General features: G+C 43.1%; 1 protein-coding gene across 1 annotated transcript in view; it reads right to left on the reverse strand.

The window, feature by feature from the left end:
• LOC115083407 (serine/threonine-protein phosphatase 6 regulatory ankyrin repeat subunit A-like) overlaps positions 1-13,853 on the reverse strand; it is a 190,340-nt gene that overhangs the window by 160,171 nt on the left and 16,316 nt on the right. Inside the window, exons 3-4 of the mRNA XM_029587212.1 lie at positions 11,621-11,719; positions 598-711 (exon numbers count right to left, since the gene is read on the reverse strand). Of these exons, the coding sequence (XP_029443072.1) occupies positions 598-711; positions 11,621-11,719 (213 nt within the window). The remainder of the gene's footprint in view (positions 1-597; positions 712-11,620; positions 11,720-13,853) is intronic.

Genomic DNA, 13,853 nt, shown 5'->3' on the forward strand with positions numbered 1-13,853 from the left:
ATATTCCACAACCTAAGAGCTTCCAGCCTCTTTTGAGTAAGCGTTCCCGGGAATGTTCCACAACTTGTGTTCTAGCCACTTCTTGAGGAATATTCCCAGGGGCATTCCACAACCTGTGTGCTTTTAGCCACCTTTAGAGGAAGTGATCCTGGGGACATTCCACAACCTATGAGCTTCCAGCCACCTTTGAGGAAGCATTCCTGGGGTGTATTTTGGGTGGGTTTGAAAAATGATGTATGTAGATTCCATTCTCAAGTCTATGTTCGTTATTTCCCATGCAAAATCTATTTGCAGAAAAAAGCAGGTGCAAAAGTCTGTGGCTGTTTCAAAATGAAGATAACACTCACTTTCAAAATCAAAACATGCATGTACTTTCTCTTGGAAACTCAGTCTAAGTCTGCCGGGAAAAAGTACCTTTAAACTTTGTCTCAAATCAGAGAGTCTGAAAATTGCCTCCCTGCAATATCTTAAAGACTAGCCTGCATGTATTAATTGCTTTTCTATACTTCTTCCTCCATAAATCTCCAAAGGAATAATCCTCTCTTTTGGGAGAGCACTGCTGGTGCTCTTGGCCTTATAATCCAGATATGCACTTACTTTGTTCTGGCTGAGTCTGGCATCCTTGTGAGACACCTTCAGAAGGGTCTGGGTGACACCAACGGCTCCACTGGGACGGAGGGCTACATAATGGAGCGGCAACTGGTCCTTAGGCTGCAACGAAAGGCAACAGAAAGAACACATGGTCACCAAAGGGATAACTGTGCATGGCAATTACCTCCACAAGAACAAAATGCACAGCCAAAACGTGACTCCCAGGGTAGTAGGCTCGTCAGAGAAGAGGCATCTGAAGAAGGCCTGGGAAGGAGGGTCGAAGTTCCAACGTGGAGGGAAAGCAGGGGGAAAAAGCTTTTTTTCCCTTTTCCTTTCTCCTGCCTTGCAGGACGATCCACCCCCATTGCCCTCTGAGCTGTGTTCCATCCAACCATTGCTTCTGAACTCACAGAGCTGGTGCCAGGGCCACAAAAATCCAGCATTAGGGACTCTTATTTTATGTGTGCCAAGCAGGGGTTATATGTGAACTATTTTTAATTGTAATGCTAAAACTGTATAACCTTGGCCATCTTCATTTATATTGCCTTTTTTTTACTAACCTACTGATTGAATTATTGTTGGCTGACCTATTTGTTAAAACGAATGCCGCTATTTATACTGTGAAACACCACAAATGTTCACAGAGGAGGCGATCCACAAACCTAAATAATAAAATAATCCAAGTCAGTGTTGCTTACTTATTTAAAAACTCTTACATACCGCACATGCAGATTCCAGATCTGATCAAATAAAACTTGTGACAACAAATATGTACAAACATCTAACCTTCACCCAAGACCCACATCGCCATCATCGCCTTTCAACAGTTCTCATCATAAACTACTCACAGGTGTCACTTAATCCGGGAAAAGGCACTTCTTTACCCTTTCCCTAAAGCAGGGGTCAGGAACCTTTTTGGCTGAGAGAGCCATAAACGCAACATATTTTAAAATGTAATTCCATGAGAGCCATACAATATGTTTAAAACTAAATACAAGTAAATGTGTGCATTTTATGTAAGATCACACTTTTAAAGTACAATAAGTCTCTGAAAATATTACACCAGGCCTTAAGACACCAATACATCTCATATTAGGAAAACGGACCAAGTCAGGCTGCTATAGAGTCCTACACAGAAACTACACGCCAGCAGAAAACCTCACCTGAATCACGTGCTGTCCCTCACCTAACATAGAATAAAGAGACCAAAACGCATAACAAGAAGCATGCAGAAAAAACTGAATTGGAAACTGCAACAAGCCAGAGTCTCTGTATGCAGTGTAACAAAGGAAAAAAGAAACATCACCCATCCTTATAAAACAAATCAAGAAATATAAAATCATCAGCAGTAAAACTGTACTAACAAAAAGAACATATTTCGAAACAGCTGAGGAGTGGAATATCCAATAATTAAAAACTCATATAAAACATTTCCAGATACCAACAAAATATTTCAAAATAGCAGACACAAAGACCCAGTAATGAAAAATAATAAGGATACAAACATTTTTTTGCTCTGCATACCTGGGAACGTTTGATATCCAGGTGTCCTGAGATTGTTCTGAATTAGCAGGAGGAGGGGTGGTTTGCTTGGAACTTTCTCCTCTCTCAGTCACATACCAGCGCTCTCTCTCACACTGGCTCTCAATGACACACCTATACACACATGCTCTCAGTACTCACATATACACATGTTTTTTCTCTCACTTATATAGGCTCTTAATTACACATTTACACACATGCTGTCTATTTTTTCACGCTTACACACCCACACAGGCTTTCAATCACATAAATACATGCTGTCTTTTTCTCTCACACACAGACTCTCATTCACATGCTTACAAACATGTCCTCTCTTTCTCTCATTTACACACAGGCTCTCAATCACATACTCACATGCTCCCTCACCTAAATCAGCTCTCAATCACACACAGACACACATGGTCTCTCTCTCTCTCTCTCATTTAAACACAGGCTCTCAATCACATACTCACATGCTCCCTCACCTAAATCAGCTCTCAATCACACACAGACACACATGGTCTCTCTCTCTCTCTCTCATTTAAACACAGGCTCTCAATCACATACTCACATGCTCCCTCACCTAAATCAGCTCTCAATCACACACAGACAGACATGATCTCTCTCTTACTTATACACACAGGCTCTTAATCATACATTCACATGATTTCTCTCTCACACACAAAGGATCACAATCATTCACACATACTCTCACACACACAGGTTTTCAATCACAAACTTACACATACAGGTTCCCAATGGTAAACTTACATTCATGCTCTCTCTCTCACAGGCAGGCTCTCAATCACAGACACTCTCTTTCACATGTACAGGCTCTCAATCATTCACATACATGCATCTCGCACACACACACACACACACACACAAGAGGAAGTGGAGATGCATCTCTCACTCACTCACTCACTCACTCACACACACACACACACACACACACAGGGCCCCCCCCCCCCCCGAAGTAAAGAAGACTGCAGCGCGGCTCGGAGGAAAATGAAGAGGTTCAGCCACGGCCGATGGGACTCCGCCTCCGCTGAAAATGAAGAGGTTAGCTTTGGGAGGAGGCTGCTGCTGCCGCGAGTTCCCCGGGTGGGGGAGAGAGAGAGTGAATGAGCGAGCAAACACACATGCTTGCTCGCTCATTCACTCTCTCTCACCCCCACCCCGGGAACTCGCGGCAGCAGCAGCCTCCTCCCAACGCTAACCTCTTCATTTTCAGCCCTCGCGGAGGCGGAGTCCCATCGGCCGCGGTTGAAGCTCTTCATTTTCCTCCGAGCCGCGCTGCAGTCTTCTTTACTTCGGGCCGATGCCGAGCGCACTAGCGTGGCCTCTTCTTGCCGCGCACGCACCCGATACGCTCCACTTCCTCTTCCGGGCCGCGGGGGGGGGGGGGGGGGAGAAGAGAGCACGCCGGTGCCGCTGACTCCAGCTGTCCTGCCGCGTTCCGCCCGGGCTGACAGCATTTTAAGCCCGGGCGGAGGAGGACCGGGGAGCAGCTGGGTCAGCGGGAAAGTGTGGCGACACTTGTCTGAGAGCCAGATGCAGCCCTCAAAAGAGCCATATCTGGCTCGCGAGCCATGGGTTCCCGACCCCTGCCCTAAAGGGTAAATAATTTAACCTCTAGTTTCAGCTCCAAAGGGACCGAGTTTTATCATCTCCTCTTTTTGGCCTTCAATTGCTCAAGGTAAATAGGCATAGGTGTTTCATCACCCTACCTTGTCCTTCCCCTGCCCTTACTATCCTCACCCTCCACATCTGTTCCACGTGTGCTAGAATTCTGTCATGGTGGGATTACTACCACTTCTGCTACCAGGTTATTCCAGGCATCCACCAGCCTCTCAGTAAAGAATTATGTTTTCATATTTCCTCTGTACTTCACTCCCTCCAGCATCAGCATGACCCTCCTTGTCCTTGTTTCTATTTATGCCTTGAAGTTTAACCGTGTGCATTTTCTTGTTATTGTATTTTATTAATTTCTGTGATCTGCTCTTATTGTATGTTTATTATCTATGTTTTGTGTATTATGGTTCGCTTGTAGGCCAGCCTGAACTTCCCAGAAGAAGGGAGACTTATAAATGTAAATAATAATAATATTAAATCTTGCAATATTGAAGCCTCCTTGATATTTGAATGTTTCTATCACATCTCCCCTTTCCTTCTTCTACTCCAGATAGTTCCTTAAGCCGCTCCGTGTAAGGCCATGTGCCGTTTTAGAATTGCCTCCATGGTCTCATGCCTTTAAAACTGAACCAAATATTTGAGGCGGGGTCTCACCGGTGTCAATATAAAGGCAATATTACTTCTTTTTTTCCCCCTTGGTGGGTCTTCATTTTCTGTACCTGATCATACGGTCAGCTTTCCCCGCTCTTTTTCACACAGATTGACTTGCTTCATGTCATTAGAGGTGATGATATAATGGTAGTTATCAGTTCTTGCTTTCCTAACTGATAAATGGCTAGTGGATTTTCTACCCCAAATGGACAATTTAACACCTTATTTTTTTAGTTGAAAAACAACTTCTGAACCCTTGAGTGTTCGCTGCCCGATGTCTCCACTCCGCCCACCTTACCTCTTTGGCGACTCCCTCTTTGCTTGTTGGATGTTTGGCTGCCGCGGTGTCATCTTGCCGACCTCCTCCGGCATCCCCGGACCAGCTGGACGCTGCACTCTGCCATGTTTCCCAGAAGCCTAAGGGTGCGGGTGCGGCGCGGCCCTGACTCAAGTACTAGCAGTGGCACGAACCTCAGGGGCGTCCCCCTGAGATGACGTCATCATCACCGGATATTTAAAGGTCTCTGAAATCGCTAACTGATCGAGTTAGCAAGGGCTTTCTCCAGGTATCGCTGCGGATGGGATTCGCACTCTGCATACCTTGCTACTCTGCCTCCTCGGACTTTACCAGGGGTACCCGCTCCTCGGAGGCCTCGCTTTCTCTTTTGCCTTTCAGGTCACAGTCTAAAACCGGTACTCGCTCCTCGAGGGACCTCGTTCTCGGACCTGCTTCTGAATACCACTTTTGCCAGGAAATCATCGCTGCCTACAACACCAGTGAGTTACCATCTTTCTCTCAGAGCTTTCCCTGGAACCAGGTACTCGCTCCTCGAGGGCCTAATCCATTCCAGCTCCTGGGCTGTTCCAAGAGACTATTGTGTGAGTGTTACCATCGAGGTTCTGTTCCTGAACTCTGCATACTCTGCCTACTCACTATACTTAGTTTCTCTACAGCTCTGCTACCCTGGGATCGCTGTTCCAGTATCTGAGGGACTACAGCCCAGCCGGGCGCTTCCAGCTCACTACTGCCACCTCTGGTGGTTCAAAAGATCTAGTGTGTGTCTGTCTCCCAACTCTGAGCCTGACCGGTGGTCCCTCTCAGGATCTTCCCCTGGGGGCGTGGTCATCTGCCACCGGCCCAAGGATCCACCCACAACTATCCCAAACAATAACAGTGTTCTTCTAGTGTTGTGACCTTTCATGTTTTCCACCCTTGCTAGTACATTTACCGTCACACATTTTTGTGCCATTTGCAAACAGGCTCATACTTGCTTTATCTGGAGGGCTGTAGTCTCTGTTGCTGTCAAGCAAGAGTACTAAAGTCACAAGATAAAAATTAAGCTGTTTTTTCATTGACGTCTTTGCAACTGGGTAGAGCACACTTGCTGAATATTAAACAACGCTCTACCCAGCACCAGCTCCTAAGAATTCATTCACAGAAATTTTGTGCCCTCTGTCCTATCCCCATTCCAAAAGCCCTTCCAGTTGTGAGAGCCACACTAACCGACAGTGCCGCACAGAAGGTTTTCCTAAAGCTGTTGGACCTGGGAGGATTAGCAGTGTCACAGATATCTCGGTTAGCTTTCTTAGCATCGCCGCTTGATTGGGGGCCCATTGATTATGCATTCCAGCTAGCAGGCACCACTGGCTCTCTCTCAGACTTTTAATTGCCTCAAATAGCAGTGCATCAATCTTACCTGCTTTACAGAATATAAGGAAGGCTCTAATGAAAGGGTTGCTGGATGCCTCCATTGCTGATCCAGTCCCGTCATTTTTTGCCCTAATGCAAGCATGCAGATGTAATTCAGATTTTCCTAAGGTCTACTTTTTCTTCCAGCTTAGAGAAGAGATGGTTAAGGGGGGATATGATAGAGGTCTTTAAAATCATGAGAGGTCTTGAACGAGTCGATGTGAACCGGTTATTTACACTTTCGGATAATAGAAGGACTAGGGGACACTCCATGAATTTAGCAAATAGCACATTTAAGACTAATCGGAGAAAATTCTTTTTCACTCAACGCACAATTAGGCTCTGGAATTTGTTGCCAGAGGATGTGGTTAGTGCAGTTAGTGTAGCTATGTTTAAAAAAGGTTTGGATAAGTTCTTGGAGGAGAAGTCCATTAACTGCTATTCATCAAGTTGACTTAGAGAATGGCTTCTGCTATTACTGGCATTCCCTTTCTAATAATTCCCAAAATTTTGTTTGCTTTTTTGACTGCCGCAGCACACTGAACCGATGATTTCAATGTGTTATCCACTATGACACCTAGATCTCTTTCTTGGGTGGTAGCTCCTAATATGGAACTTAATATTGTGTAACTATAGCATGGATTATTTTTCCCATATGCATCACCTTGCACTTATCCACATTAAATTTCATCTGCATTTGGATGCCCAATCTTCCAGTCTCGCAAGGTCCTCCTGTAATGCATCACAATCCGCTTGTGATTTAACTACTCTGAATAATTTTGTATCACCCGCAGATTTGATAACCTCACTCGTAATATTCCTTCCCAGATCATTTATAAATATATTGAAAAGCACCGGTCCAAGATAAATTAGGAAAGGTACAGAGAAGGGTGATACAGAGAAGGGTGACTAAAATGATAAAGAGAATGGAATGATTCCCCTATGAAGAAAGGCTAAAGAGACTATGGCTCTTCAATTTGGAGAAGAGACAGCCGAGAGGAAATATGATAGAGATCTATAAAATAATGAGTGGAGTGGAGTGGATAAACGTGAATGGTTGTTAACTCTTTCAAAAACTACAAAGACTTGGGGACATTCAGTTAATTTACTAGGTGATATATTTAAGGCAAATAGGAGAAAATATTTTTTTACTCAACACATAATTAAATTCTGGAATTCATTGCCAGAAGATGTGGTGAAAGCTGTTAGTGTAGCTGAGTTTTAAAAAGGTTTAGACAAGTTCCTGGAAGAAAAGTCCATAAACCATTATTAAGGTGGATTTGGGAAAGTCCACTGCTTATCACTGGGATAATCAGCTTGGAATCTATCTACCTATTGGGACCCTGCTAGGTATTTGTGACCTGGATTGGCCACTGTTGAAAACAGGATACTGGGCTTAATGAGCCTTTGGTCTCACCCCGTATAGCAAATCTTATGTTCTTATATTCACAGTGTCAGTCTTGGGTATTTAATGAGAGACTGCACCAATATCTCCTCGCTGTCAAAGGGAATATCCCAACATATCCTGGTTAGGGATGAGATTCATTCTTGTCAAAGTATGCGCAAAACAAAACCATTTGGAAAACCCATTCCTGAGGGTAGTACTGGGCAGTACCAACATGCAATTTACCTTTGGCTATGTAGGCATTAAAGAATTTTAGCATAATTCTCAGGCACTGGAAGCTATTAATTTTAGCATCATGCCGTGAATGTTGAGCCTGGCTGCTAAGGGAATCTTCTACCTTGTGTATCAATAGTTCACGAGATCTATTTATACATGGAATATGTTGCAGATACTGCATGCCTTCACAGTACAGCATATCATAGACACAGGCCACTAAAGCGCCTGTTTAGTGAATTAGTGTTGTTATTACTATCCCGTGATTACAGACTGCCAGTTGCCTGCACAGACTTCTGTTCTTTGTAATCTCTCTTCTCGTTTACCCAAGACACCCTGCACTGCGTGAACTCTCACCCAGCTGGCTTCTGGTTTGAAGAGGTCAAAAATGTGACAGAGAATTAAGACCGTGCTCTTTGAAGGTCTTGTCAAATCATTTCCCTTAAGCCTGATGAGGTTATTTCAGTCTTGCTTTCAGTCATTCAGCAGGGAGAGAGTGTGACTGAATGGTTTTCAGTAGAGGCAATCTAGTGTAAAGGCCCTCTGCTGGCTTGAGTCCAGAAACGAAATCTGCAGGATTGTCACAAGACCTCCCTGGTAGAAAAAAAATGGTCTCCTGTTCCCGCCAAAAAAGACCGCGTCTACTCAGTAGCCAATTCTTTTCTTTTTTTTTTTTAATTTTTTATTTATGCAGCCAATTCTTTTCTACCTTGTAATACAAATCACAAGCACTTCCAATGCTGTGTACTGAGGATTAAAGAAATAATGCCATACAGAAGCAGACAGAGTCCAAGATTACAGAGGTGGGTGGCATTATTTCATTTATTTTAAAATATTTCTATTCCGCCTACAGCGAAAAAAAATGCTAGGCGGATATGGTACATGTTTTATAGCCTTTATGCATGGAAACTCTTGCTCCTTACACCCACTCCACCCATCTCTCATCAGGGAGCCATCAAGCATAACCTCCAGTACTCATGTTTTCTCCCACACAGGCTAAAATAGCTCAGTGCCTCTGTTGTTGAGAGTGAAATATAGCCACGTCAGTTGAGTACACTGTCCTGTGTCCATCCTATATAGAGATTAACAGAAGCCCAGGTTCCTTCTCCATTCCCACCCCCAGCACTGACCATTGCAAGAAACAGGAACCCAAATTGTGGACTGAACACGGGTTTCTTGCTTGGCAGTAGAAAACACTAATAACCACTGGGATGCCAACTATGCAAGACCAGCTAAGCAGATTACAGCCCATTTGTACCAGGCTAAAATGACATTGTTAGAATGAAGAAAATCTTAAGAAAACTCAGTTTGAAAACTTTTTTTTAAATAGTTTTTGAAAGCTACTAAACAAAAATCTGCTGAAAGTTTTTTTTAAATAATTACTAAATAATGCATTTCATCCACAAGAGGAAAACAAGAATGAACAAAGAAGTAACTGACAAAACTTAGTCAAATGATGAAAATGAAAGTAGCTGTTTAGCGTTGCATCTAGGAAGATTTCATTTTTACCCCCATCTTATTCCTGTTCTCTACCCTTCTACTCAGCAAAAACTGGGGGGCTGGAAAGGAAGCCTAACCTAACCTACCTGGAGGCCGCCATTACAGAACATTAATGTTTTTACGATGCTTATATCTTACACCATTTGCGTTTAACTATGACATGTTATTCTGTTCATTGTATATTCCTCCTTTTAGTTCAATGTAAGCCGGTATGATGTGCCTCACGAATGTCGGCAAAGAAAAGTCTATAAAGAAATTAATTAATTAATTAATTAATTAATTAATTAATGCTTCCCCTCCTTCTGCACGGCCACCAAAATGCCCCTGAATCCCTCCCAGCTCAGCTGGTCAGGAGATTTCCCATATCAATGGGAAGACTAGATAAGCCATATGGTCTGTTTCTATCAATCAACATTTTAATTGCTCTCCAGGGGCCTTTAGTCCAAGTGAAACTGATTACTTGGGGCTGATTTAGACTTTTTAAAATGTAGTCAGTCACACATTGGCAGTTGGGACTCTGCATGACAGAATAAACAAGTAGGTTTGGCTGATACTGGTATCTTTACGGCTGGAAAAGCTGCGATATATGCAATACAACTGAAGAAAAAGTTTGGCTATGCTATCCATGCATATTATGCGAGTCATGTCATCAGCTCACAGTGAACTTCTGATCATGAAGAACAAATAAAGATGGATAAATGAAAAAGAATGTCCTTTCGTGGATTGCAAACTGGCTAAAAGACAGGAAACAGAGAGTAGGATTAAATGGGCAATTTTCTCAGTGGAAGGGAGTGGACAGTGGAGTGCCTCAGGGATCTGTATTGGGACCCTTACTGTTCAATATATTTATAAATGATCTGGAAAGAAATACGACGAGTGAGATAATCAAATTTGCAGATGACACAAAATTGTGCAGAGTAGTTAAATCACAAGCAGATTGTGATAAATTGCAGGAAGACCTTGTGAGACTGGAAAATTGGGCATCCAAATGGCAGATGAAATTTAATGTGGATAAGTGCAAGGTGATGCATATAGGGAAAAATAACCCATGCTATAATTACACGATGTTGGGTTCCATATTAGGTGCTACAACCCAAGAAAGAGATCTAGGTGTCATAGTGGATAACACATTGAAATCGTCGGTTCAGTGTGCTGCGGCAGTCAAAAAAGCAAACAGAATATTGGGAATTATTAGAAAGGGAATGGTGAATAAAACGGAAAATGTCATAATGCCTCTGTATCGCTCCATGGTGAGACCGCACCTTGAATACTGTGTACAATTCTGGTCGCCGCATCTCAAAAAAGATATAATTGCGATGGAGAAGGTACAGAGAAGGGCTACCAAAATGATAAGGGGAATGGAACAACTCCCCTATGAGGAAAGACTAAAGAGGTTAGGACTTTTCAGCTTGGAGAAGAGACGACTGAGGGGGGATATGATAGAGGTGTTTAAAATCATGAGAGGTCTAGAACGGGTAGATGTGAATCGGTTATTTACTCTTTCGGATAGTAGAAGGACTAGGGGACACTCCATGAAGTTAGCATGGGGCACATTTAAAACTAATCGGAGAAAGTTCTTTTTTACTCAACGCACAATTAAACTCTGGAATTTGTTGCCAGAGAATGTGGTTCGTGCAGTTAGTATAGCTGTGTTTAAAAAAGGATTGGATAAGTTCTTGGAGGAGAAGTCCATTACCTGCTATTAAGTTCACTTAGAGAATAGCCACTGCCATTAGCAATGGTTACATGGAATAGACTTAGTTTTTGGGTACTTGCCAGGTTCTTGTGGCCTGGATTGGCCACTGTTGGAAACAGCTTGATGGACCCATGGTCTGACCCACTATGGCATTTTCTTATGTTCTTATGTTCTGGATCTCACTGTGCGAAATTATGGGCCGCAACAGTGGAAATTTTGATGAACTCAACAAGTTGGACCAGTTAGTACTTTATCCTCCTGAGCAATCCTGTGGATTCTGAATTATGATATCTCAACTATTATAGGCACTTTACTTCCATTTGGATCACTGTCGCCCACCTTCCATTTTCCAATACAGCTATACTGTCTGTACAGAAACTTCTCCAGCTTAAATAATGTGGATATACAGTATCTCGGCCTTCCTCTGACTGACCCCTGTGGTTTGCTCGTCATGGTACTTTGGAGGGTTCTTTCTTTGCTGTTGATTTTATTTCGACAATTCACAAGGTCAGGTCAGTGTTCTAAATCATTCTCCATGACTGCGACACCACAAAGTAGCCTCAACAAGCATTCGCAAGACTTCAGCTGTCACCGAAGGACATGTTATAATGAACACTAGAGTTGGGTTCTAGATTCCAATGGTTACAGAGTTTATAAAGCTTGCTGCTTCCGTAAGAAAGAGATGAGGAGTTTTGTTGGAAAACACACACATACATACCCCTCCTGGGACATTTGGATCTGCCTTCCGAGCAAGCAACATTCGAACTACCTCCTCCTTTGAATGGGCTGCCGCCACATGTAAAGCAGTTCGACCATCCTGGAAAGAAAATAACAATTTGTTGTCAGTTTTAACGTGTGCCCCAGGATTGCCAGGCAGCTTCCTTTTGTTCAGGAGATTTTGATTCAGTCCTAGTTTTACTCCTCGGCATGCATTGACTTGCAATATTGCTTTTCTTAGGAAATTCAGAAATTATGAGGTCAATATTGAGAAACTGAGCAATGGCTAACGAGGTTATTTTCCAACCCGCGAAAGGCCATTATCATGAGCGTTAGGGCCTTATCGCATGCGATAATGGCCTTATCGCGGCGGTAGCATTCAAATTAGGTGGAGGAGAGGAGTCGGGGAGGAGTTAGGGAGGGGATTAGGGAAATAGGCCGGCGGCACCATTATCGCCGGCAGCAGTGCCACCGGCCTATTCCCCTAATCCCCTCCCTAACTCCTCCCCGACTCCTCTCCTCCACCTAATTTGAATGCGACCGCCACGATAAGGCCATTATCGCATGTGATAAGGCCCTATCGCACACGATAATGGCCTTTCATGGGTTGGAAAATAACCCCCTTAGACAGATAAGTGGCGCCATCCCAGGAATATCTCCATGTTATCCGGCTAAGATTTCACCAGTTAACTATGTAGCAGAATAACTCAGAGGTGGCCAATATGGCAGGATTTCCAAATGTTGCCATTTGTCTGGCTAAGTCCAAACTTCAGCCTAGATTCATCCGTGGCCAGAAACGGGGAAAGGGGGGAGATAGTCTGCAGTCGGCCGCATCTCAACGGCGTGGGTTTTGTCTGCCACAGTGTGGCCGCGCCGCACACTATTGCCCCCATAGCGCCACGGAAAAAGGCGCTGTTATTTCTCGTGGTGCTGCCGGTGATAAGGTGTAACACATCATCGCCCTCAGTGCTACCAGGTCCTAGCACCACCCAAACCCTGCCCACACTCCTCCCCTTCCCCTAATTAGTATTTTACTGTCACGTTGCGGCCGGTATCGCGTGCGGTAGGGGCCCATCGCGCAATAAAGCATGACCCTGTTTGCCAGACAAAATGGTGCTGAATATCGACCTCTCTAAGTCCATACATGCAGTGGGGTAAAAACCAGAACTGGATCAACCGGCCTTGAAATAGACTTTTCCATTTGACAATCCTATGTCTATCAGTGTAGCATCAAGAGGTCTTAATATCTGTTGTCAATGAAAGAAAAATGTAACCTCTCCCTCATTTTATACTAGAAGTGCAAATTGCCCTAGGTGACCCATGGCTACTCAGACTTACTGACGTTAAAGAAGAAGTAAACAGAAATTCAGTTGCAAAAGCCAATTACATGGAATTAGAAAGCAAAAAGCCGGAACATCAACCTGATTTTCCTTTTAATTGAAATAATGAGGATTATAAATGATTCAAACAAGCTCAGAAAAAGCATTCAACACATTTCAAACATTGCTTTCTGAGCAATTTGTGCAATAATAAAATGGACCTTCATAGCACCCCTGTTGAGGAGGATTCTTGTACTTTCTTAAAACTTAGCTGGGTCATGTAATCATTGGTCTGCAGTGTCAAACAGTCAGTTTCCTATTCTGATAAGCAGAATTTTTTATATTGCAAATAAAAACTTAAAGTGCGCATTGGCAAAGAAATATTACATTGTTTTTAAAGATTCACCCGACATAGTACCATGTTTCGAAGGTCTCTGCTTCGTTTGCAGATTTCTCAGTAATAAGCTGATAAGGATATGAATATAGAGTGTGCAGTTTCATCCCCCGAAGCAGAGACCATCAAAACAAGGGACTATGTTGGATGAATCTTGAAAAACAAAGTAATATCTCTTTGCCATTGTGCGCTTTAAGTTTTTATTTGCAATATAAAATATTCTGCTTATAAAAATAGGAAACTGCTTGATACTGCAGACCAATGATTATACATGACCCGGCTAAGTTTTAAGAAAGTACAAGAATCCCCCTCAATGGGTAATATGAAGGTCTATTTTCTTACTGCACGAATTGTTCAGAAAACAATGTTTAAAATGTGTTGAATGCTTTTTTGAGTTTGAATATTGGTGCATTCAAGACTTTGACTCTCTGTCATTTGGATCATAAATTATAACATGGTTAAAAATAGATACCGGTTTTCAAATGCGTAGGAAGACCTCTGGTAAGATAGGTGATGAGCTC

This window comes from Rhinatrema bivittatum, chromosome 2, assembly GCF_901001135.1.
Source record: "Rhinatrema bivittatum chromosome 2, aRhiBiv1.1, whole genome shotgun sequence".
NCBI lineage: Eukaryota > Metazoa > Chordata > Amphibia > Gymnophiona > Rhinatrematidae > Rhinatrema > Rhinatrema bivittatum.